Source organism: Pan paniscus, chromosome 7 (assembly GCF_029289425.2).
Source record: "Pan paniscus chromosome 7, NHGRI_mPanPan1-v2.0_pri, whole genome shotgun sequence".
NCBI classification, from domain to species: domain Eukaryota; kingdom Metazoa; phylum Chordata; class Mammalia; order Primates; family Hominidae; genus Pan; species Pan paniscus.
In genome coordinates, this window is record NC_073256.2 from 87,759,781 (window position 1) to 87,786,711 (window position 26,931).

At 36.4% G+C, this 26,931-nt stretch overlaps 1 protein-coding gene and 1 long non-coding RNA gene across 5 annotated transcripts in view; one reads left to right on the forward strand and one right to left on the reverse strand.

The window, feature by feature from the left end:
* The window catches only part of LOC134730981 (uncharacterized), a 216,040-nt gene that overhangs the window by 182,605 nt on the left and 6,504 nt on the right, over window positions 1–26,931 (forward strand). For 2 of the 4 annotated variants that reach the window (XR_010112950.1, XR_010112951.1), the window contains one exon: window positions 11,469–11,791. The exons of the other annotated variants lie outside the window; for them this stretch is intronic. This is a non-coding gene — a long non-coding RNA (uncharacterized LOC134730981). The remainder of the gene's footprint in view (window positions 1–11,468; window positions 11,792–26,931) is intronic. 4 annotated transcript variants of the gene reach the window in all.
* TRPA1 (transient receptor potential cation channel subfamily A member 1) overlaps window positions 199–26,931 on the reverse strand; it is a 53,817-nt gene continuing 27,084 nt past the window's right edge. Inside the window, exons 16-27 of the mRNA XM_003831328.6 lie at window positions 25,645–25,704; window positions 25,011–25,106; window positions 18,349–18,419; window positions 17,486–17,648; window positions 16,605–16,694; window positions 14,910–15,079; window positions 12,886–13,015; window positions 12,282–12,464; window positions 8,534–8,602; window positions 4,590–4,703; window positions 2,450–2,547; window positions 199–1,751 (exon numbers count right to left, since the gene is read on the reverse strand). Coding sequence (XP_003831376.1) covers window positions 1,541–1,751; window positions 2,450–2,547; window positions 4,590–4,703; window positions 8,534–8,602; window positions 12,282–12,464; window positions 12,886–13,015; window positions 14,910–15,079; window positions 16,605–16,694; window positions 17,486–17,648; window positions 18,349–18,419; window positions 25,011–25,106; window positions 25,645–25,704 — 1,455 coding nt within the window. The 3' untranslated portion in view covers window positions 199–1,540. The remainder of the gene's footprint in view (window positions 1,752–2,449; window positions 2,548–4,589; window positions 4,704–8,533; window positions 8,603–12,281; window positions 12,465–12,885; window positions 13,016–14,909; window positions 15,080–16,604; window positions 16,695–17,485; window positions 17,649–18,348; window positions 18,420–25,010; window positions 25,107–25,644; window positions 25,705–26,931) is intronic.

The following is a 26,931-nucleotide window of genomic DNA, read 5'->3' on the forward strand; positions in this document are numbered from 1 at the left end:
GGTTTGAGGAGAGGGAAGACTGAAAAGACCCTTTGTCTTTATGATCAGGAGATCTTTGGTTATTGCTTCTGTATAGTGATTTTCCACCCTTTCTGTTTTAAGAAATATAAAGAACAAAGATATTATTCATATCAAAGATTAAGGTATATGCAACATTGCCTCTAGGCCATGTGTTCTGTTGGACCATGAATGTAAAAGTGTCTGGTTTTGTAATAGTAAATATCGTCCCTCAGCACTCTGCTGGTTTGTATGAACATCAGTATGTTTGAGAATGAGTGCAGGACGGTGGAGGTAACCAAGCTGTCCATCTCTAGAAAAGTCCAGTGTGGTGGGTGGGTGGGTGCACACAATGAAATAGTAAGCCACATCAAAGGCCCCGTACTAGATGGAATACAGTAACACAGTTGTATCTTGTAAACATCATGTCCAGTGAAAAGGAGTAAGAAATAGAAATGAGTAGAAAAAATAGGAAATAAGTGAGAATTATAAGAGAAATAAGAAGCAAAAACAGAAATAGAAGCTATAGCATAATAACATCTGTGTAAATAATAACAGACTCAAAACAACACTGTACAACATAACACAAGGACACATACATAGCCAAAGACATATTCATTACAGTGAATATCTCCTGGGGGTAGTGAGGGAATAAACATGCTAATCAGGATGATGGAGAAAATCAGACAAAACAATAGAAGGACCTTGAAAAGATTAATGATGAGGTATGTGATTAATTCATGATTTGAGTAGACATCAAAAGAAAAAAGGGAATATGTGATGGAGCCATGTTTTTTTCAAATCCCAAACAAAGGCTCATACAATAATCACAGGGATACTATATAGGTTTTACATTTATTATGCTCATTGGCAAACAAAACCAGAAGCAACATATATTATCTATAGTAAAATTCGTGCATATCATAAGGCCTATTAATTTGTACTTCAACTATATGGCTCAAAGTGACATCAGGTGTGTTGGGGACAGCAAGAAGGGTGGGGCTATTCATCACAGTAGGGACAGAAAAGTCCACATGGTGCCACCCATAGGTTCTTTCAACATGAAGCTTTCCAGGAAGCAGCTTAGGTTAGGTAGACCTCAACCTAATATTTAAGACTATCATCTAAGGCATTATTAATACTTGTGACTATTTTCTAGAGCATCACATATTATGTAATTAACAAGCAGGAATTCAGTACTGACATTTGCATTTTAGCTTAATAGTTACATTTATTACTTCTTTTCATTAAAAATGTGTGTTCTAGCAAATTCATTTTCTACCCATTCAAATAATGAGATTATATCTCATCAAAGTCCAGTCCAATTTGAACATATCTGCAAAGATATCCCCAATACATAGTGATTGGTAGAAAATATGAATAGAGGATAAAAGATGGTTTACTTTTATATAGCATGCAGGAATCATGATTTCACATGCAGTAAAATCAATCATTCTGCTTCTTCCTCACTCTTTTTAAATTGAAAGTTAGAACCAGCAAGTCATGCACCCCCCATTAGAAGCCTCACTGAAGGTCTGAGGAGCTAAGGCTCAAGATGGTGTGTTTTTGCCTTGACTGCTCTCAACACAGTATTCCATCTGCTATTCCTTTGTTCCATCTGCTCTTTCTTAAACCTGTCTTGAAAAGAACAATGGCTATCATCATCCTCTGTCTCAGAGATGATCTCCATCTTCTGAATGATCAGTTTAATGAGCTCATGCTGTTTTTCCAGGAGAAAAGTAAGATCCTTCAGCCTAAAAGGACATACACATTTCATGAATTTATTTTCAGTTCTTCTTTTAGCCCTTCTGAATGTAGGAAGGCATAGGTTTTAACCTTGGTCCCTTCTGAATGTAGGAACGCATAGGTTTTAACCTCGGTAGTCACAATCCTTCCAGGAAACACGTATTTTTGAAGTTTAAACGATTTTTCCCAAAGTTACACTGTTAGTTCATGGCTAGTTTATTTTTGTTCCCAGTTTATAGGTAAGAAACTATTATAGAGAAAGGTTAAGCAGATTGCCCAGGGTAACAGTTATTATGTACCTAGTTGAATAGGGGTTTGAACTCAGGTACTAACTAACTGTAAAACCCTCATGCTTAACCACTGCCCACCACATAGTTACTCCAGGGATCTTCAGAAGCTTTCAGAGCTTTGCTTTATGAATTCAGATGAAGAATACAGTTTATGATACTACCTCCAAGAGAAAGGAAATCAGCATTTTAATTTTTATTCACTTATTATTGGAAGGCAAACTGATTGGTGAATAGTGGCAAATATGTTGTTGGTTCTAAAAAATGTCTCATGACTCTCAATACACTAGCTACAGCTATCAATAAAGCAAGACAATATATAAAACAAATAAACATCAATATAAAATATAATCTTACATTGTGCATTATTATTTATGAGTTTTAAATTTCTCAAGTAAGATAGAAGGAAAAATACATACCGGTATTTCTGCTTTAATATTTCCATTTCTAAAGATTTATCAGCATTTGGTATCTCTTGTCTTATTTCCCCAGTGCAAAATAAAAAACAGAATATATGCTGTCGGATAAAAAATAGTAGTTACTCAAATTGAATTCAATTCAGGAACTTTTTCTTAAGCATGTGCCAAAATTCAACCACCACTGGTACAAATATGCATAAGGCATAGCTATGCCCTCAAGGAACCCACAATCTGCCAGGAGAAAGAGACATGTGAAGAAAGAGCTGTGAAAGGAAGTCATACATATAATCAGAGAGAAATAAAACATGTACAGATAAAACAGAAGAGGAGTAAATTAGGACAGAAATTGTTTAGAATGGGGCTTAGCTGAATTGTTCTATATATTTTCATGAGAAATGCCCATCACGGAAGGTGGTATTCTATACAAGATTCATTGTTAATTATCTAAAACTGCACTGCACATTATCCAATACAACTCAACCAATCAACAAAGTTTCACCTGGAGAAATTCCAGAAATGTTATTTTAACACATTTCATTTTAATTTAGTATCTTTCAAACCATAGGTTGACTGGAGAGGGTCAAGGGCAGATGTGCAATGATCAAGAATGAGGTAATTCTAGGAGTTCAGGCAAGAGAAAATGGTGACTTGCACAGGCCACCCAGGAAGTCAAATGGACCAGACTGAGGGGAGAAAGAAAGGGAGGGGACAGATCAAGGATGACTCCTGGGTGGCTGGATTGCACAGGCTAATGAATGGTGCTGACATTGTTGCAAGGAGGAACCAGGACTTTTTCATTTTTTCCTGTAGGGGATATGTCAGGAGAGGGTGAAACGTGAAAGCATTGAAGTTTGGTTTTGAACCTGCTGAATGTGAGGCACCTTTAAAACATGCAAGTGGAGATGTCAAGTAGGCAGCTGGATACAGGGGCCGGGAACTGAAGAGTGAGCTCTAGGATTGAGAAATCAGTTGCTGAGCATTCTGTTTCGGTAGTAATTGTAACCATGGACATGTTTGAAATCAGTTGGAGAGATACTGTGGCGTTAGAATAAAGCCTAGACTGATACTCAGGGTGACTTTATTATTTTATGACTACACAGGGGAAATTAACCTGAAAAGAACTCAGGAAGAACAGTCGTAGAGATGAAGGGAGCCCAGGCATACTAAGGATTAGCAACCTGTTATTCTGGCTCTTCATATGGCCCTTCTTCCATTATAATGCAATGGTCTTGCTTAGTCTTTGATCACTTAATTACCTCATTTTCTATAGTGGATGCTCTGTGTGTGTGTTCGTGTGTGTGTGTGTGTGTGTGTGTGTGTGCTATGCTTAGGCTTTGTGTCCCCACCCAAATCTCATCTTGCATTATAATCCCCATAATCCCCACGTGTCAAGGGAAAGACTGGGTGGAGGTAATTGTATCATAGGGGCGGTTTCCCCCATGCTGTTCTTGTGATAGTAAGTGAGTTCTCACGAGATCCGGTGGTTTTATAATTGTTTGGTTGTTCCTCATGCGTTCGTTCTCCTTCCTGCTGCCTGTGAAGAAGGTGCCTTGCTTCCCCTTCACCTTCCGCCATGATTGCAAGTTTCCTGAGGCCTCCCCAGCCATGCGGAACTGTGAGTCAATTAAACCTCTTGCCTTTATATGCTACCCAGTCTCGGGCAGTTCTTTATAGCAGTGTGAAAATGGATTAATACATTGTGTGTATAGTGTGTGTATGTGTAAATGTGTGTTCTTTATTGTGTATTCTAAACACTCGGCTGTATATACTCACATATATATCTACACATAAATGTAAGTGACATGTGACTAGGAAAAGCAAATAAAGTATATCTGTACTGTAAAAAAGACAATAAAAGGGTGTGGCTGGTCCCCTGCCCATCTGCTCTCACAGGGACAGCACGCATTTAACACAGATGCTATGGATGAGCCACCTGAAAGGGGAGAGCAAATGTCACCCTCCTCTCACCCAGCTCTTTCATGTCTTGGTTTAATCATATCCTTTTTTTAAAAGCACAACTCCTCTGCCCACAGGCAGAAAAGACTCAAAGTCTATAAAAGGGCCCCCTTAGGGTTAACACAATGAATGAATGTCAAACAGTGTCATGTTACTGATGCTGTTATTTGTTATGTGTACTTACGAATAACATCCCACCAGATCTGGGTTTGTTGGGATACACGATGGTGGATTTCTGATCCACTTTGCGTAGAAACCAAAGTGGCAGCTTCTTCTCTAAGCTGGTATGAAGTTCCACCTAAAGTGCATTTTGGATTTATTGATAGAATCATTACTTAGTATATGGAATTTTTATATGGCACAGAGGCAATCATTAATACAGCAAAATGAAAACTGATTTCTATGTCCTGACTTCTGTGCCACAGCTGGGCTGGCCAGGCTTTCTTATCCCCTAGCTCACAGTCACCTGCCCCTTCCTCTCACCTCACCCACTGACAGGGCAGCAATCTGCCTTGGAGTGGGAGAAGAAAGAGAGGGGGAAGTTGCTTAAAGAAGGAATTCAATTTTAGTCACTTGCTGTTTATTGTTCAGGGATAGTCACCCGATGTTTTATTGTTCAATGCTGGAGATTTAAAGAAGAAAATGGTAGTTCATATTCTTGCGGTGTTGCAATACTACAAAATGTGCACAACTGGACAGTGTGAATGCGTGTGTGCGCGTGCACACATGTATACACACCTAGGGCAGGAGAGAAGAAGGAGTGCTTAACTGGAGGAAGACAAAGGTAAGCAGTAAAAGAATTAGAACTCTCATGCTTAAGAGTATGTCATGCATTTTTCATGTCCGTGCTATCAGGGGCAAAATGGTTTCTCTATGATGAATTTTAAGTAGAATTACTATTTTCAGGGGTAGCAAATGAGATATTTCCTCACATTTAATTTTTTTCATTTATTTTTGCCAAATTTATCTCTGCTTTTTTTATACCCCTTTGTATCTGATGTATAGGTATGTTTACTGTAACTACTTGTAACTACTAGTGAGATTTGCTTCCTAAGAACAAATACTTTCCAATATTAGTGATTTATAGCCATAAATAGTGAAATGGTAAGAACTTTCCTGACACCACTGCTTAAAATTGTGGCCCCCTCACTGTCCCCCATATGACTTTCCCCCATGTGGCTTCCTTGCTATTTTTATAGCACTTACCACCATTTAACATACTGTGCATTCGTTCCAGCTTCAAGAAAAGCTATGTTTTCTTGTATTTTATTAATAATACCAGTTAAATATTTTCACTGATTTTCTATAATAATTTCTAGGGTTCCTTTTTTTCCCCTTTGCTCTTTAGGGTGACATCACTTTCCCCTTCCCATACATATAGTTTTAGAGGTCACATACTATTTCCTCACACTTGATTGAAAAAGATTTACTCAAGCTCGATGTTTGCCAACAGATAAAATACATAGTGTGTCTTACACTGTTCATTATCTATATAGGTCCCTCAAAGATGGTCCTGGGGGAGGTTGGCAAGCAAAGCCCCAAGTCCAGTGTGGGTCAGGTGGGACCCACTGAGCCTGGCACCTCTGGGCTCAGGGAGCATCTTTACCTCCTCTAACTGGTGGGGTTTCCATGTTGAAGGGTAAGATGCACACTGCGGATTTCCCTTTCTAATTTGCAGTGGAGATACAAATGTTTATGGACTGTCTGCAGCTGCCAAAACTGTGGTGGAAAGTGGAGATACCAACATTTAAAAATACCCAAACAGCTTCAAGCCCCTCAAAATACTCATAACACCTGCCCCTGAGGAACTGACAGTCCCCATAAACAACCCATCTCCCAGCATGCATTGTCCCAAGGCCTGTCTCCACTTCCCTTCGAGATGATTCTATGAGAGAACTAAATGGCCCTGTCAGGAATGTGTGCTACTTGTCCAGTTCTGCTCACAGTTCTGCCGTGGGCTCAGACATAGGTTTCAGAATGGATGCAGAGAGTTGCTTGAGAAACAACTCAGGAGAAGTAGGAGAATGGCTTCCCGGTTTTCCAGGTGATGCTGTTTTTGATCCAAAACAAGGCATAGATAATATGGGGGGTGCTAGGATTTGTGCCATTGACTGTCAGGGAGCATAGTAAACAATATAGGTTTGTGCTTTTCACCTCAACCCCACTGACACTGTAGTTGAGTGAGCTTCCCCAATTTTGCTTGTATTATTGTTTTTATCTATTCCCCAAGGTATTTTGAAGAGCTGGTAGGGCAGTTATGAGGTATTGCTGACATACCTGCCAAGAGGTTTATACATCTCCTCTCCATATCCATACACCTGGAGTCCTAAACACCATCTTTGCGACGGTAATAACCTGCCATTAGCTTTTCCTGCCTTCAATCTTTCCTCACTAAACCAAGATAATAACAGATCACTATAAACACCATTTTCATTGCAGAAGGGCTGATAATAACTCTCCACTAACTTACAAAATAACTTGAAGCACTTCATCATTTAGTGCCCTTTGCTAAGGTTTTTCTTTGCTGGTTTTGAATAAACCCCCCTATCATCTGGAGCAATCTAATCACCCACTAACATGAATGATCCTTCCAGGCAAAGGGGCCTTGAGCCAGTGCCTTGGCCATTTTCCCTGGTTCTGATGTGGCCCTGTGCTCTTGCTGGCCCCTCCTTTCACGACGGTATCGATGTCCTGTTAAATCCCAACCATCTTTCAACACTGACTCATCTCACCCCCTCCATGTTGCATTCTCTTAATTATTTTTGCATTTTTTCCTGTACCTGATCCTGCGTTTGTTCTCTAAGTGTTCCAATCACTCTGTGTCTCTGTATAATATACAGCCATGTCATAGAGCATAGAATTTATGAATGGTTCTCAGTTGATTTTTGATATTTAATTCTATGAATACCTAGCTGGTGTGCTAAGTAGGCATAGTTGACTTAATAGTCAGGGATCACATCCCTCTGTTTTCTCTGGGCTCTCATGATAAGTTGTACTGGACTTTGTACATACTATGTATTGAAACATTGTTTTCAATAAATAAATGTTAGTGTGTGGCTGAATGAATAACAGAGAAGAAAGAATTTGGACAAATAAAAGTGAAGAGGAGACAAGAGTGAATAGAAAGTTATATCATAACATGATTTTTCTCTCTCTCAAACTGGCCAAAGTTTCTGAATGCGTATAGTCAACTGGTCACCAAATATCCTCGAAGCATCAAAAATGCCCATGTGAATTTTAAATTTAAAGACAATCCAGTGAAGAGCATAAAAATAACTTTGTGTTGTATGACAGGAAGGCACCTCACAAGATTCAAATAGCCAAATACCTAGCCAGGAAACTTTGACACCAAATTTTACATCAAATTGTCTATAAAAATGAGAGAGATGTCACAAGAGAACAAAACCTCATGGATGCAGTTAAAACTTCAACATAAATCATGCTGTGGGGACCCTGTGATTCCCTGCACAAAATATAAGGAGCTCCTTTGAACAGCGGGGCTAGGATGCCAGTGATGCTCTTGATCAAGCAGCTAGCTACCTGGGTGGCCACATTTTAACATAACAAAAGATGCTCAGGCAATTTCTCAATTTCTGTAAGATTGTTCTCGGACATTTTTTTTCATCAACTTTGATTAGAGCAGGTATACCAGGTAACTTGCAAACAGACACAGGATATGACTCCTCAGGATTAAGAAGGTATCCATGCTAAGTAACTGTGCTCTTAAAAAAGGAAGTAACGATAATGGTGTTAATTCCAGTAAGTTTAAATAAACGTGATGCAGACAATACCTAACTTAGGTTGGTTTGACTCATGATTTTTGACTTTATGATGTGTGAAAGTGATGCATATTCAGTAGAATCTGTACTTCAAATTTTAAACTTTGATCTGTTCTGGGCTAGCAGTATGTGGTACTCTCCTGAGATGCTGGGCAGTGGCAGCGAGCCACAGAACCCAGTCAGCCACATGATCAGGAGGGTAAATGGCACATACTTTACAGTGTAAGTGGTATAAATTTATAACTGGCATATTCCTACAAAATGTCCACTTTTGACTTGTAATATTTTTAACTTATTGTAGGTTTACCAGAACATAACACTATCGTAAGTGGGGACGCATTGCACTTACCTGCATAGCTATCCTCTTCAATGATGCATGTTTCTGGACCTCAGCAATGTCACCAACTGCCAAGCCAATCTGAAGTATGACACAAAATTAAATCACTACAGTTGAACGGTCCACCTAAAAATGCATGTAAGGTCTGTCTTAGTCCATTCAGACTGCTATGACAAAATATTTTAGTCTGGGTAATGTATAAATAGCATAAGTTAATTGCTTACAGTTCTGCAGCTGGGAAGTCCAAAATCAAGGCTCAGGCAGAACTGGTTTCTGGTGAGAGCCCATTCCTCATAGGTGGCACCTTCTATGTGTTCCCATATGGCAGAAAGGCAAAGGAGCTAATAAGCTCCCTCATAGCTCTTTTATAAGGGAACTAATTCCATTCATGAGGGCTCTCCCCTCATGGCCTAATCACCTCCCAAAGGCCCCACCTTCTAATGCCATCTTCTTGGTGATTAGGTTTCTATACATACATTTTGGATGGGACATAAAAATTGAAATCATAGCAAGGTCTCTGTGGCTAAAGTGGGAGACTGGGCATATGATCTACTAGTAGTAGCTGCAGAATACTTTGGTAATACACCTTATAGAAAACTACAAGGCCTATATACCTCTGCAACGATGATGGCCACATTCAGAGGTTCAGTACTCTTAAGTGTTATGAAAAGTTAAGACATACAAATTAATCCAAAATTCATTTCATTTAAGATAAAAATCTGGTTTTTTTAAATGAGAGGGATGATGTGATATCACATGCAATTGGGTGTGGCCACACAACATGGCAGGAAACTCCAGGAGTTCAGTAACTAAGGTAGACAAGAGTGATTTAACAACATGGAAACAAATACTAAACTGAGAGAATGATACATTTTATATCTTACATATGTTCAGAAGGAAAACATATACTATAGGGGCAGGAGAGGCTCTGGTGAGAAACCAGAAATTTATGGCTAGATAGAATTAGCTGGGGGGAAGCTGTTAGCTCAGTTCTACTCAATCTGATGAAATTAGCTCATTTCACTCATCCATTTATTTTCCGGTACTTAGTTCCTGCCTTTGCTGAGCCAGCATCTTGCATGCTGCACCAGAAAGAAAAGTCAGTGATGGCTCTTGAGGAGCTCAAAGTCCAGTAAGCTCTATGAGACAAGGGATCTGTCAAGGTCACCACTGTATGCCCAGTGCTTAGTATAGAGCAGGGTACATAATAGGTAAACAAAACAGTCACAGAATGAATGAAGAGAGGGAGAATATATTCTAGGGCTTGAAAACTAGCACTGAGAACTGGATATAGTCAGGAAATATGTTTCACTGGACAGGATAATATTGTTTTGGTTTTTAATTTGCAAGTGTTCAGATGGGTGGTCTCTCCAATTTACATTGACCCCCATCAAAACCAACCATCTCTGCCAGGCGCAGCATTTTACATCTGTAATCCCAGAAATTTGGGAGGCTGAGGTGGGAGGATCACTTGAGCCTAGGAGTTCCAGACCAGCCTGGGCAAAATGGCAAAACCCCATCTCTACAAAAATACAAAAATTAGCTGGGTGTGGTGGTGAGCACCTGTAGTTACAGCTTCTGGGTAGGCTGAGGTGGGAGGATCAGCTGAGACTGGGAAGTGGAGGCTGCAGTGAGCCATGATCACTCCACTGCACTCTAGCCTGGGTCACAGAATGAGATCCTATCTCAAAAAAAAAAAAAAAAAAAAAACCAAAAATACCAAAAAAACAAAAAACAAACAAACAAAAAAAACTAACCCCAAAACTAACCATTTCATACCTGCTGCTTCACATATTTTAGATACATTTTTGGGCTCTGAAGACATTTGAGCTTACAAGCCATAGAAGAGATCAATTATTAACTTCTAATGTCACTAACATTTATCAAATGCTTATCATGTGCCAAGTACTATTTTACGCCCCTTGTATTAGCTCATTTAATCTATACAATAATCTAGGAAGTAGGTTTTATTATTATTAAATGTTTGTATCCTCAAAACTATGGTAACACAAGGAAAGAACATCCAATAGAGTAAGTTAATTGGAGAGGGGTGGTGGTTAAGGAAGTCTGCCCTGAAGAAATGATACTTCAGCTGAGTTTTGAAATCTTAGAGCTAACCCATGGTGGGACGTTTTCCAGGCAAAAGGAAGAGCCTGTACAGAGTCTAGGCAGCATGAAGGGAAGTGTGGCACAATCGTGGAGTGTGCATTTCTAGGTAAATCCTGGGAACAGTGAGGCGTTGGGAAAGATCTTGGTAAGATCCAGCTCACAGGGACCTTTGCTTGCTATGCTGATGGGTTTGGACTGAATTAAAGCTTTTGAAGAGGCATGGAAAATATTTTAAAAAGCCACTGATGGGTTCAGTTTTCCATTAGCAGAGCATCACTATGGTGGCCATTTGTAGGAAGAATTAGACAAAGCAGTGTGATAAGGTAGAGATGCTCCTGAGGCTGCTGCAGCAATTTGGATGAAGAACTATGGCAGTCCAAGCCAACTGGAAGCAGATGTGAAAGCCAAAGAATTATTGAAAGAACTGAGGAAAAACGTGGGAGAGTGAAATAGAGACTATCTGCCAATGATCTTAGTAGGATGACTAGGAGATTCTACTGAGAGGCAGTGGAGATTCTGAAGGAAAGATAACATTAGTCTTGGCTCTGTTGGTTTTGATTTTCCTCCAGGATATCCAGGTAGAGATGCACAGCGGGTGCTGGATGTTTGGATCTTCAGAATGGGGCCAACCTGTACTACTGCTAAGCCCAATTCTCTTCTGGATAATTATCTTCCAAAGCATAAACAATTATTGGAGAACAATGTGGGCTTTATGTCATTCTCTGTTATTCCTATTGCCATCCTTTCCTTTTCTAGGTCACCAAAATAAAACTCTGGAGTTGTATCAAATAATTGAATCAAAATACTTACACATCTGCATAATTTTTTTCCTTTCCAGAAACACTGCCTAGTACAGCCTCTGGTACATAGTCAGACTCAGAGAAAGTGTGTGGAATATGTGCATGTGTGCATAAATGGATAAAGGAAAAACAGGCACAACGATGCCAATAAGGGCTCCCCATGGACCTGGAATGGGATGCACCTTTGCCTGCATCAGCCAACGTGCTCATGCCTTGAGCAGATTCTGTAGAGAATTCCATGTGGAAGGGCACTCTAATGTCTGCTGATAGTGTCTAGGCTTTGACTGGGTTCAAGGTGGCATCTGAACGTCGCAGATGCCCTGTGCATGAGAGACTTCCCCACTTGAATCTCTGGTCAATGGTAAGTTCGAGCATAGAGATATGTTCCATAAAGGTCTCTGCCTAAACTCTGACCCCCTCTCCAACTCCAAAACATCACACACCTTCATCTTTATTGCCTTTCCCTGCTTCTTATTTCTTCATAGCATTTATCACCCCCATGACATTATGCTACACAGTTATTTGTTTATTACCTAAATTCCTGACTGTTTGTAATCACACTGAGACTGAATATTGGTCTGCTTTCTTCATCACTGGTTCCTAGAACTTGTAACAGTTGCTGGCATTTGGTAGATCCTTGGTATTTGCCAAGTGCATGCATCTGTGCACGCCCTGAGCCTCTTGATGTGCCTGGTGCTCCCCAGGCACCAAATAAGTGTTGAACGAATAGATTTTGTAGTAGATCTTCCTCATCTCCCCAGTGGAGGGAAATTAAAGAAGTTAAAAATAATTATCATTATAAAATGTTTCAAATGATCAACAAACAGAAAATATAAGAAAAAACTACTTACAAGTAAATTCATGAGGACAATTGGGACAAATATTGTGAAGGAAACAAGTTGTGCAAAGGACAGAACTGGATGTGCCAATTCATTTCTCAGATATGGTTCTAGGAAGGACTCTCGATAATTGATATCTCCTAGCATCATGCTGAAGGTCTGGATTATAGAAAGCAATGGAGAGCTGAAGGGATCCTGAAAGCAGACGGTGAGGTACAAATGAAATGCAAAGTTTCTACAATGAAAAAGTGTTTCCTGGAGGTAGAATGATAAAAACTATATTCAGAATACTTTTTTAAAGTCATAGGCATATAGCTGTTGAAATGCAGTGATAAAATATAGTAAACATGGTAAAGTCATCAAAAATATGTTATCTGCATAAATAATAAATCATCTGTGTTGCACATAAACTTTTTGACAATGGACAAAGTTGCTTAACACGACTATACTTTTTTCTGCAATAAACGTCATTTGAAAGATATAGGAGATAAAAACTAAAGTATTTGAATACTGTTGTTATGTAATTATGAATTTTCTAGACTATTTAGATTTAAGTATAAATATATATTTCCATAATTCACAGCGACAAAATCAACTACTGATGTAACTGCCTTACCTGTAAATTCAGGAGGATGTAAAAGCTGAGTCCAAAAGCCAGAAGAAGGAAGATAAATACAACTGTAGACCTCAACAAAGTTTTCAAAATTACCTCCAACATAACAATAAAAATTCCACAATTTTCAAATCTAGAAAAGTAAAAAAAAAAAACATTTACTCACTTTTATAGTCAAAGTGTATTCATTCAGTGACAATATTTATCATGTATTAAATCAGGTATTAGATTTCACAGATGAGATCACTGAGGCCAGTTATTTTGAAAAAGAAAACATAAGAATTAATTGAATAATCATGTCTTAATTTTCAAGCTGTTAGTCAAATTACTTTTGCTTTTATTCTCATTATTAATGTTATCTATTTTTTGGATACAGGGTCTTTCTTTGTCACCCAAGCTGGAGTGCAGTGGGGCAATCATTGCTCACTGCAGCCTTGACTTCCCAGGCTCAGGTGATCCTCCTGCCTCAGCTTCCCGAGTAGCTGGGACCACAGGCAGGCATCACCCCCAGGCTGATCGTGAACTGCTGGGCTCAAGCATCAGCCTGCCTCCGCTTCCCAAAGTGCTAGGATTGTAGGCGTGAGTCACTGTGCCCGGCCCTAATGTTACCTTAAATCATTTTACCACTTGACGACTGGACATCACTTCAACTGAAGTAGGAGAGAAAAATAATAGCTTCTCAATATCAAAGAAAATGCTGCCAAATGCTTAATAAAGAAATTAGAGAGATAAATTGTGTGCTGCATCATGCAGAGATTGAGTTTGTGAACTGGAAGGCACCTAATGCAGGGCACACACTACATGATTTGCATTTTATCCTCACCATCTCCTTCGGTTTTCTTTTCTACCCCCTGCATCCTATATTGTGAAATGTTTGGATAGATAATGGGTGTGTCATCTGGCCTCTAACTTGTACTCTGCCTTTGAAAAAGATGACTTGTTAAATGAGGAACTTACAAGATTCTAAAGCTGAAAGGGACTTCAGCTGAATTCATAGAGACATATATAGTGACTCACCAAGACCACTAATAATGACAGAGCCAAGGGTGTGACAGTGCCTGAACCTGTCTTAAATCCTATTTCTGGGCCACTGCCTTTCTCACCATACCATGTACTCTCCAAGGGGCGGCACTCAACTCTATCACTGTGCTTATGACACAGCAATGCCGAAGATATATGGTGAAAAAAACATGCTTCCTGGAGTCAGAAAGACTTTGGGTAAATACCTGTATCCTGACTGACTAGCTGAGACCTTCAGCAAGTTACTGAAATCAGTGCTTCAGCTTCTTCTTTTAGAGAATGCAGATAATAACATTGGCCTTGTTATTGGAAAGATTATGTGAAATAACATGAAACTCAACATTACCAACTGTCAGAGGCCCGGGAACTCAGGCTTTTTTCCCTCTCTAGAATTAGATTCTTTGGACTTATTTTTTCTTTTATACCACTTCAATTCCCCATACTATCCATCAGTTCATTTTGAGTGTTTTAATTCAAAGTAAATGCTTACAAAATAATATCAGGTAAAACAAGAATAGCCAATACTTTTAATATTTACTCCCCCTGTTTAGTCTAGATTTGTCTAGACCAGTGTTCTTGACCTGGGCTCATTTGGCACACAGGGAACATCTGGCATTGTCTGCATTCATTTTTGGTTGTCATAACTGGACTGGGGTGGATGCTACTGGTATCTAGTGGGTAGAAGCCAGGAGCCAGGAATGCTGCTAAGCAATTTACGATATACAAGACAGTCCCCCTCCACAAAAAAAGAAAAAAAAAAAAGAAGAAGAAAAAAGAATTATCTGGCCACAAAGTTCAATAGTGCCAAGTGTGAGAAACCCTGATCTTCATTCTGAACTCTGGAACCATGCTCCAGCCTTTCCTTAATAGGGTATACAAAAATTCTTCATATTTTGAAACAACTGGAAAAGGAATAAGCCAGTTTTAAATTTACACCAGGTACAATAGTTTTTCTTTTGATATTAAAAATGCTTAAAGGATGTGGAAATAATTCAAGCTTGTTTTACCTTTGAAGATACAATAAGAAATTCATCCAATAGAAGTAAACAGCAATTGCTCCACATTGCCACTGCAGATGAGCTGGTATTTCAACAAACAAGGGCAGCACAAAAATGATGCCCGTCGTGTAGATAATCCATTCAAGAACATTGCTCATATCCATAAAATAATTCCTTTTCTGGGATAGAAAAGAATAAAAAATTACCACATATAGAGACCTAGCATCTATGGATGGTTATATACATGCACCCCGTAATAAAATTTTTCTAGCTTTGCAGCCAGCTAGGGAGAAGTTTAGGACCAAGGAGTAACCTCACGCCATCCTGGATTGACTTCAGAGTCCCCGGGGTATGAATCGGTGTTGGAGATGGCCCAGAGCCCTCTGTTAACCTGGTGTTATGGGAATCCGATGCCTAAGGAAATCCTACAAATTGCTGGGCTTTCCCTGTGGAGTCCACTCCATCTTAAGAAAACTTCTTGGGGACTGCAAGTTGGTTCAGTAATTCCTGGGGCCTTTCTATCCGTATAACAACATGAATGTGGAGCTCTCTTTATGAACTAAAGTTGTTTCTAAAAAGGTTTGGGACATGCACTGAGACTTAATTAGGAAATAAAAACAAATAATAATGGTATTTTCAAACTTTGTATGTATTGGTCATTAAATTTCCTGTAGAGTAGGCCACTTAAATATCAATAAGAAAATGTGGAGATCAAATCTGATAGCGAATTCATATAACTTTATAGCTCAATTTAAACTATAATCTGCAATTTTCATTTCTGGAAAATGAAAATAATGGCAAGAAAGATTAAGTAATGTGCCTTAAATCGTTTAAGGTAAAATGCAACATTACAGTCTATCAGAATAGTGACAAATTTCTTAATGTACCTATATGAAAGTACTTGCAATGTATAATATTTAAAAAATGCAAACCATTATTATCAAATTTATAAATGCAAATATCTATGTGCTTACATGATGCAACAAAGAAAATTTTCACAGAAAGTGAGGTGTTGTATAAAAGACATATGATTTATAAAAATAATATTCATGAACATATACAAAAAAATTATAAAGACTTTCAACCTCCATACTGAGAAAAGAAGGATCAACTTTTGCCATTTATCAACCAAAGGTAGGACCTGCAGATAATTTATACACTTGGTTCTGATCTGAACTTGGCTCACTTATTTAAAAAGTAGAATATAAAGTAAAAATTTTGCTGTAAAAAGTTCCAAAATTGTATTAAAACTTGGAATTTTATTTAATCAAAAAAGTATTTCTGTTAGAAAAGGAATTCAAAGAAAGACCCATTTGAAATGGAGTCTTGGGCCAGATAACTTCTTTATAAACATTTACATTTAGAATTATCAAGTTCAAAATGTAACCATTATGTTAGCAAAATCTTTAAAACTATGTAAGAGAAAAGAAAGTTCACTCATAATGACCATTTGTAGTTAGATGTTTAAGGACCAGTAAAAGTGGAACATCTCTTTCATAGATATATCAAATAGGCAGGGACCTTACCTAAAATCATGTGATTTCTACATTTTGAAACATTTATGCTTGGTGTTTCTAATCTATATGGTAGTCAAGCTATGTAATTTTATTATGACATAATATCTCAAGTAATAGCTTATCAATTAACTTATGTTCTGCATATGAAAATATGTGCAACTTTAGAGATACAAAATGTATTACATACCTGTTGGAAAATTTGCCCCGCTTCTTTGCAATACCCAAATATACTTGATAAAAACACTAAAATCATACAAGTTTTTATTAGATATGAATTCTAAAACAAAAAAGGATAAGACACATAGTTATGAGAGATATAAAACACTTTAACATTTCCATAATTTTCACTATTAAATTTATTTTTTCTTTTTTTTTGCTTAATTTCCATATACTGTCCACTTTGAGTTAAACAGAAAATTTAACTGACACCAATACTCATATAATTTACTAGAGATGAACACACCCTCATTTCGGAATGTCCTTATTAAGTGAAGTTCAAAAATTGCTAATTGAATTAAAAAAGAATATGAATCTGTAGGCCAATATAAAATTATTTATTGTGGCAAAATACATATAACAAAACTTACCATTTTAAAAGTTACATTTTACATGTACATTTTAAAATATATAATTCAGTGGCATTAAGTATATTCACAGTGTTATACCACCATCACCGTTATCTAGTTCCATAATTTTTTCATCATCTTGGATGGAAACCACATATCCATAAAGCATCTCTCCCCATTTCCCATGTCCCACAGTCCCTGGCAACTACAAATCTGCTTTCTTGTACACCTATTTTAAAGTTTTACACTTCAGTATTTAAGCTAGCATCTAACACATGTCAATTCCTTTTAAATTAGTTTACAAACTCATTAGTTGACCTGTTTGTTTATATTCCCTCTCCTTCCACAAAGGATTTTAGGAGAAATTATTACTGTATACAAATTCTTACAGGCTATTTATAATAAAGTCCTGATATGTCAGATTTATTATGGGTTTAGTAGTCTTAAGAAAAAATACATTTTTTATAATCCTTTATTTTAGAAAGTTAAAATTTGAAATTACCGTGGTATCTAGTATTTCTGAATGATCACTAGTTTCATTGATGATGCCAGTTGAGTTGAAAGCCATTCCTGGTTTTATATTGACAACGAGAATGGTCATAGGTATGAGACCAAGACAGTAAGATCCTAAATTCATCATATGAGCTCTAAATCCATAAGCCAACCTACAAAAATATAAGCAAACCAGAATTGAGTCATTTCAAACAAAAATATTTACTTAAGATACCTGGGGAAAAAATGGTTATAACCTCTTTCAGAAACCTTGTTGGTAAATTCACTGAAGCTTAGGATCAAGTAAATCTTCTAATTCACCTTTTTCATTTTCAGAGAAGGAATCTCAAGTTCTAAGCAAATTACAACTTAACAAATTAATGAAAGAGCCGGGATGTTAACCCATATAATCTGTCGGCAATATGAGTGCTCTTCCTAGAACACACCTCTTTCTTCATTGTCAGCTAAATTTCAGGGTCCAGGATATTTCTACATGTTCTATACAATGATCCTTTCCATGCCCCCAAATATTTCATTTAATGTTAAAGATAAATTTTAGGCTCTAAAGAGCTTCTTCATGTCTTATATAATAATTCCCTCCCACCCTGCAAATATTTTATTTAATGATAAGGATAAACAATGCCAGCATTTTTTTTTAACCTTAACTTCTTTTTATTTGGTCTTTTTCACTTTATTTTATTATTATTATACTTTAAGTTCTAGGGCATTTGCCTTACTTATTTCTTCAAAGTAAAAACATTAAAATAACAAAAGCTAAAACATTAAAATACCATTACAATATAATTGTTTTGAAGGCTTTGTAATAGATCCAATAGACACAGCATTAAACAAGAAATACTACTCAATACCCACCATTTCATGAGTAAATATTCTTTACACACAGGATGATTGAGAAGCTCTATGCGGTTATTTTGTACCATTGCCTGAGAAATAAAAAAAAGTGTAATAAAAACACAATCATAATCAACTACTGAGTATAAACTAATCTATTTATTGTCTGGTTTTATAACTGTGTTTTGGTATTGTAAAAGTAACATCTATTTTAGAACATTGAAAAAATAAAAATTAGATCAAGATTTTAAAAAACACAAATTAGAGATAACCATTTTGTACAGGTAAAATTGTTTGATTCAGTCTGTTTCTTTAGATTTCTGACTACTTAACCTAGCATAAGCTTTTTAATCTTATACAGGATTACAACAGGAAAGGACATTAAAGATAAATTAGCAAGTTATACCCTCATTGTGTCCTTGAAGAAATTCAGGCTTATCTTTCCAGAAGGATTTTATGCAGTAGAATATACATACATAGTTGTTCAATTAATCTAGATCATAAGTTTTCATTAGAGTTATTTGTGACTACTAGTATTTATTTTAAAAATTAGTTTTTAATTATTCAAGACATACATAAATAGAGGGACTGACGCCAACAAGGGAGCAAAATAGGAAGTCCCAGGCCCTCCTTCCTCCATAGAGATATGGAATTGAAAACAATACACAGACCATTTTCTTTGTGAGCAATCCCAAACTTGGTTAACGTGTTTCTGTACCCAAGGTGAGCATGTAGCAAAAATCAACCATATCAAAGACAGTAGGAAAATGCATGGCCTTTACATGCCACAGATCCTCCGTCTGGCAAAGCACAGTGCCATTGGGAGAAAACTCCCAACTGCTGCCTTCTCCCTGGAAAGAGAAAGAAAAGAGTGGAACATATCCACTAACTTCTGACTTCTAAGGGGCTGCCCAAGGGAATGATTTTTATCTTGCCTGAATCTAAGCTCTGACATGAATGGGTGCCAGGAGGGGATCACTGATAACAAAGTAGATCACTGGGTCTTAGTCTAGCACCAGAGAAGATAGAGTGTCAATAGACAGATCCTAGGCAGTGTCCCAGTATCACGACTTGCTACAGCATCAAAGACACAGGGAAAAAGAGACAAAAAGTCTACCACATACTGAAAGCAATTAACAAAATGGCAATAGTAAGTCCTTTCCTGTCAGTAATTATTTTAAAGGCAAACTGGTTAATCTCTCCTATTAAAATACAACGGTTGATTGAATGGATAAAACCCAGGATTCAATTACATGCTCTTTACAAGAGACTCACTTTAGATATAAGAACACAGGCTGAAATTGAACAGATGGAAAAAGATATTCCACGCAAATGAGAACCTGAAGTGAAAAGAAACAGCCATATTTACATCAGACAAAATAGACTTTAAGACAAAAACTGTGACAAGAAACAAAGAAGGACAATAGATAATGATAACAACGTCAACTCACCAGGAAGATACAACAATCATAAATATATACCCACCTCACATTAGAGCTCCCAAAAACATGGAGCAAACTTAGAACTGAAGGGAGAAATAAACAGCAACACAATAATGGTAGGTGACTTCACTATCTGACTTTCAGTTATGGATAGAACAACCAGACAGAAGTTCAATAAGGAAACAGAAGACGTGAACCACAGCATAGATCACTTTACCTAACAGACATACACAGAACAGTTCACCCTATGATGCAACAGAAGAATAGACATTCTTCTCAAGCACACATAGAACATTCTCTAAGATAGACCACATATTAGGCCATGAAGTATTAAAACATTTCAAAAGATTGAAGTCATATAAAGTATCTTCCTCACTACAGTGGAATAAAACTAGAAATCAAAAGTAGAAGGAAAATATGAAAATCGAAAAACCTGTGGAAGCTTAACAACTCACTCTTAAACAGCAAATAGGTCAAAGAAAAAATAAAACAGAAATTTAAAGTACATCTGGAGACAAATGAAATGAAAACATAATATACCAAAATGCATGGGGTACAACTAAAGCAATACTAAGAGGCAAGTTTATAATGGTAAATACTTACGTTATAAAAGAAGAAAGATTTTAAATCCATAATTTAACTTAAAACTCAAGGAAATAAAGAAAGAAGAACAGACTAAACCTAAGATTAGCAAAATGAAGAAAATAATAATGATTAGAGCAGAGATAAATGTAATAGAGAATAGAAAAACAATAGAAAAAAATCAATGAAACCAAGAATTGGTTTTTTGAAAAGATAAACAAAATTAACAAAATTTTACTGACTAATTAAGGAAAAAGGAGAGATGATTTATCGACTATGACACCAACAGGACAGGCAACTAAAGCAAAAGCAGACAAACAGAACTATATAAAGTTAAAAATTTCTTCAAGTCAAAGGAAGCAATGACCAAAGTGAAAAGGCAACCTATGGAATGAGAATAAATATTTGTTAAATCATATATCTTATAAGGAGTTAATATCCAGAATATTTGAGGAACTCCTACAACTCAACAAGACAATAAATAACCCAATTGACAAATGGGTCAAGGCTGTGAATAGGCATTTCTCCAAAGAAGATACATGAATAGTCAATAAGCACTATTGTTTATGACTATTGAATGAGAAGATGCTCAACATCATTCATTATTAGGGAAATGCAGTTTAAAACAACAGTGAGATACCACTTCACATCCATTAGGTTGGCCACTATCAAAAGAACAAAAAATAACAAGCATTGGTGAGCATGCTGAGAAACTGGAATCTTTGTGCACTATTGGTGGGAATGTAAAATGGAACAGTCATTATGGAAAACAGTATTGGGGTTCCTCAAGAAATTAAAAATAGAATCACCACAGGATCCAGCAAGCCTACTTCTAAATGTGTATATGAAGAGTTTAAAGCAGGATCTCAAAGAGATATTTGTATACTAATGCTATAGCATTATTCACAATAGCCAAAAAGGGAAAGCAACCCAATGTCTTCAACAGACAAACAGATAAGGAAAATATGGTATATACATACAATGGAATATTATTTAGCCTTCAAAAGAAGTCTTGTCACATGCTCTAACATGGATGAAACTTGAGGAGATTACAGTAATTGAAATAAGCCAGTCACAAAAGTAAAAATACTGTAAGATTCCACTTTATATGAAGTACCTAAGGTGGAGAAAAATCACAGAAACAAAAAGTAGAAGGGTGGTTGCCAAGGGCTGGGGGAAATATGAGGGAAGTTACTGTCTAATAAGTATGGAGTTTCAGTTTTGCAACATGAAATAATTTTAGACATCTCTTGAGTAACAATGTGAAAATACTTGACACTACTGAACTATGCATTTAAAAAGAGTTAAGACAGTAAATTTAACTTTACGCTTTTTACCACAAGTAAAAAAGAAGAAATACCCAGACAAATTCTCCTTTAAAATACTGGAACATCGGGATAAGGCCATAGTTCTCACCACATCTAAGCCTCAGTTCTAGGCAGGACTCCATTTCCTCAATAGTATCACCATTGCTAACTTGAACATCCTTCCAAATCCTTTTCTATATTTCTACACAGAAACACCCACGTTCAAAAACTCACACGTAATTATAGAAAAAGGGATAATTATTTTGTATGTATGTTTTTACTCAAATTATGTCTTCAATTTGCTTATTTATTCAACACAGCCTAGAAACATATCAATGTTATATAAAGATTCATCAAGAACATTGTTTTTAAATATTGCTTAATATTTCATTATTTGGATATAGCAGTTTATTGAGACCTTCCCTTATTTATAAATATTATTATTGTTTCACATTTTATAATTAAAAATGACGCAGCCAGAATGGTCTTCTTAGCCCTTGGGGAAGTTTTTAATTTTAATTTGATGAGTTATAGATTTCATTTCTAGAAAATTCCCAGACATTATCCTTTCAGTTTTCTCCCTATCTTTCCATCTCTTTTTAAAAATGTCCATCTTTCTGAAATAACTGTTAGATAGAAGTTGGAATTTCTGTTTTTAGCTTCCTTGTATTAACTTTGATTTGATTGTGCTTTCCAAAATTCTTCTACCTAACAACTTCTAGGTTTTTGCACTAAACACCCACTTACATTTTGAAAAAGCCATAATATGATTTTCATCAGCACTCTGTTAGATTTTTTCGATTTTAGTATTCATAAAAATCTTTTAGAAGCTTATTTAAAATTTTGATTATTAGGTCTACCCTCAAGCATTCTGGGTTAGTAGGTCTAAGATGGGCCTTAGGAACCTTCATTTTAACAAGAACCACAATAATTCTGATTCAAGCAGCCAGAGATTCCAGTTTAAAAACTACTACTGTGACACCAACAATGGAATATTTCCAGGTTCACCATTTTTCTTTTCTATTTATTTTTACCCCAACCATTTGAAAAGTAATTGAGATATATTTACATACAGTATTCTGGGGGGAATAAAAGAACCCCTTACAAATATTCATTGTCAATTGGATGCCCAGTGGAGCCCGAAAAGCTATATATCTAGCTATTCTTGGGAAAAAAAAAACTGGCAAGATCTAGCTATTGTTTTTGAGACCTCATCTAAACTTCCACGTAGATTTGGCTTTTTTTCCATTTAAAATTAATGGTTTCTTCAAGCTAAAATAAAAAATATGGAAAAATATTTGTGAGAATAATTCAAAATGTTACTATTAATATTTTTAAAACACCATACTAGAAACACACACAGATACTTGTTTTCAATGTGCTTTCATTAAAACAATCCTCTTACATTTCTGAAATCTTGTAACTCTGCTTTTAAACTAATAACAAATACAGAAAACCTACCCCTTGAGGCATGCAAGTACATTGTTAAGTTTAAATATCACCCAAATAAAGTGTAAATAAGACTTAAAGTATCCAATGCATTTGTAGCTATGCTAATGGATATTCCACAGTAGCTCTACTCTTGCATGCACCATTAATGAAAATAGCCTCTCACTGGCTCCAGTTTGTCTTAATCTCAGTATCTGATTTCTTATGTTCTCTATTTGGTGCATCTAGAGTTTCAAATTTTCTGTGCACAGTAATTTCTCATCAGGCCAGTTACCTTCCTAAAGAGCCCCACTCAGCTCACTTACAACTAAAGGAAGGTTTCCTAAGCTATTAAGGCATTGTAGAATCGGGTACTGGTTTGATATCTAGTACATTGCATTTATCTAAGTGAATCTATTTTATTTAAATTACACTTTGCCCATTGTTATATATTGTCTTTCTTTTTAGATGCTACATAGATCTTATTTCTTCCTATTCTTATTCTGATAATGGAGACAAAAATAGATACATTTTTTCTGATAGAAGTATTGCCTATTTTTAAAATTATAATTAAAAAACACATACATATGCAACAAATTTTCTAAGTATAACTGTAGTGTAGTTACTGTTAGATCACTGGGCTATCGATTATGAACTATACTAATAGCGAAACATAACATACTCAAGGAGAGCTAAAGCACTTACAGCAATGGCGAGTCAGTTGCCATCACCAGTGTTAAGGGCACAAAATCCCCACGAGTCTGCATTCTCCATACTCCAAGTGCTCAGTAAGCCTTGTAGGTTTAACTTGGGTGACAGCTGCTACCATGGTCTGTACCAAAGTCTTCAATTTAGGGAAATGAACTCATTGAAGGTGAATAAAAATTCTTCATTGGCCTAGAGCAGTGTTGTCTAATAGAACTTTCTGCAATGACGAAAATGTCTTCTACCTGTGCAGTGCAATATGACAGCTGCAAGCCAAATGGGCTACTGAGCATTTAAAATGTGGCTAGTGTGACTGAAAAACAAATTTGTAACTTTATTTAATTTAAACTAGTTTTTAAGTTAGGAAGCCACATGCAACTATTGGTTCCCACATTAGATAGCCCAAATCTAGACCAAAATTTGCAACTCCAGTCCTCAAATATGTTTTGTTTTACATGCACACAATTTTAATTTGTTGCCAATATTTACACAGTTGTGGGCTGCTATTGCCACACGGCAATGATTTGTTGAAACTAGTAGCCACTGTCCTTTTAACCAGAAGCCTAAGTTACTTGTCTGTTACTGTTTTCTCTGTAGTTATTTCAGTTTGAGACCTTTGATTTAGACTAAAGGGGATCAAATGCATTATTTTCATTGCTTCATTGGCTAGAAACATAAAAGCATCTTTTTAAATAATAGCTACTTTTTAAAAAATTTCTTGGGAAATTTAAGTCCATGCTGTGTCTTAAAAGCCTGCTTCCAACTGGGTTCATTCGTCTGGAATCTAAGATCTAAGAACCTCTGAATGGTCAGAGTTTACCTTGGAGCCCAGTGGCTAGCTGAACTTAGAAGCTGTGGCTGTGAAATATCACCCCTTGCATTTTCCTGCAGTTTACACTGGAGAAAACTCTTGAATATGTAGGTGGATAGAGGTGGCAAGCAAGTGTTACCTCTGTTGTCCATGGTTTATTTGATTCTGGATTGGAGCAGGTCTTACGTGACCATTAGAAATGAAGTGTAGAACTTTATAGCAATTGAAAAAAAGGATTGCTTTCTTTATTAAAAAATAAAGGTTTGAGTCACATGGCAGACATAGACATAGAACTATAAAACTGGAATTCTCTCCATCCATCAAGTATTAAAACATTTTAGACTATTGTATCAAAACATTTTAGAACCCAACTAGAAACTATTTAGACAATGAAAACATTGAACTTACATTGAGGGCTGTAAGAGGTTCATATATAACATCCTGTGTAGGTGTTTTTTTGGTGAATTCTAATGGACATTGAAGATATTTGAAATTATACTCAATCTGTAGAAGACAGAATTTTTTTTAAAAAAATGTACAGTTAGTCAAGTATAGAATCCCCAAAGTAATTCTTGAAAAAATCAAATACACAAGTGTACAATTCTGCTGAAAATTAAGTGATTTGAACAAAGTTGAGTTATTTCAAGTGGAGAAAGGAAATTAAGTTATTGCATATTAATTCTAAAAATAAATATCCTGGAAGGCTGTTATTCAATTGCTTTGTATCTCATAGGCATGGAAAGAGAGGAGTTCTCAAAAGATCATTTAGATCTTTTAGATCTTCATTATTAAGGCACAACTACTTAAGAAAATATAAAGACTAGAAACAACACTAAATGATGCTATTAGAAACTATTAAAATATTTGGGGAAAACTGAGAATGTAAGGGAAAAATTCTCTCACAAGTAGATAATACAATAATATGACAAATTAGATCAATACCATCTGCAGTAGATTACAGATCAATAGTAACAATATTTTAATATTTTTCAAAGAATTATAACAAAATAAATTTCAGATAATGATGATAAAATAAACTTACATAGTAGTCTCGGCAGGACTTGTCTTCTGTGGAATGCAACATGCAGAAATCTAAAAGTACCTTTGAAAGAGAAAAACCAGCTAAGATATTGGGGCAGTACACTACATATTAGGAAAGATTTTATCCTATTTCTGAAATAATACACAAGACATTTCCTTTCCTTTCCTTGGTTTCTTGCATCTCAAGAATAAATTATAATCTATGTCATTCAGGAACAAAGTTTAAAATACAAAATGTTACAAATACCTCTGCATGCCTCAGAAATACCAGTGATTCAGAAAAATACCATGTACTTGAAATAAAATTGCATGTACTAAAATCTAGGTAAGATATATTCCACTAGTTGTGCCTAAGATTTGATGTCTTTCTGGACTTTTAGAGGATATATAGATTACAGGTTGAGCAATCCTAATCTGAAAATGTGAAATTCTAAATGCTCCAAAATCCAAAATGTTTTGAGCACCCACATATTTCCATAAGTAGAAAATTCCACACTTGAGTACTTAATACAAACTTTGTTTCATGCACAAAATTATTAAAAATATTATATAAAATTACCTTCAGGCTATGCTTTTAAGGAGGGTATGAAACACAAATGAATTTTGTATCTACACTTGGATCCCATCCTTATGATGCCTCATTATATATAGGCCAATATCCTGAAATCCAAATCATTTCTGGTCCCAAGAAGTGGGGATAAAGGATAGTCAATCTGATTCCCTTGCTGAGTACCTTACTGTGACAACTTATTGTTCCTAATCAAGATTTTTCATCCCAGCAATGGAGTCTTTCTATGGTTTAGGTCCCATCTTCTGAACTGCCCCAGTCTGGAGTAATGTGTTTTCTTCTATACCTCATGTGCCAAGCAACACGGAGAGAGTATGTGTTTAGAGGGTGGTGGACAGGATGATGGGGGATAGATGTTGTAATGAGAAATAGATGAAGACTCTCTAGATACTTAACTCAGGGAAAGAACACTTATGGGGTCAATAGAGCCACCTCTATGGTGTGTGGGAACAACTGTTTTTGTGGGGCTGCATAAACAATTTGAGACACCCTAAATCTAGTGGTCCAAATTTATGGTCCTGAGAAAGAAATATCACCTAGCCAGGCTGCCCTCTTGGAACCAGGACTAGATACAATACCCCATATGGCCCCATCAATGCATCTAGGATCTCCTGGGGCATCTGGTGAACCTGTAGAATTTGAGGGTAGAGGGTCAGACTATATCCAGAAGGGAAGAAACAGGGCCCTGGCTGGTCTCAGGTACCAAAGGGACTAAGAAAA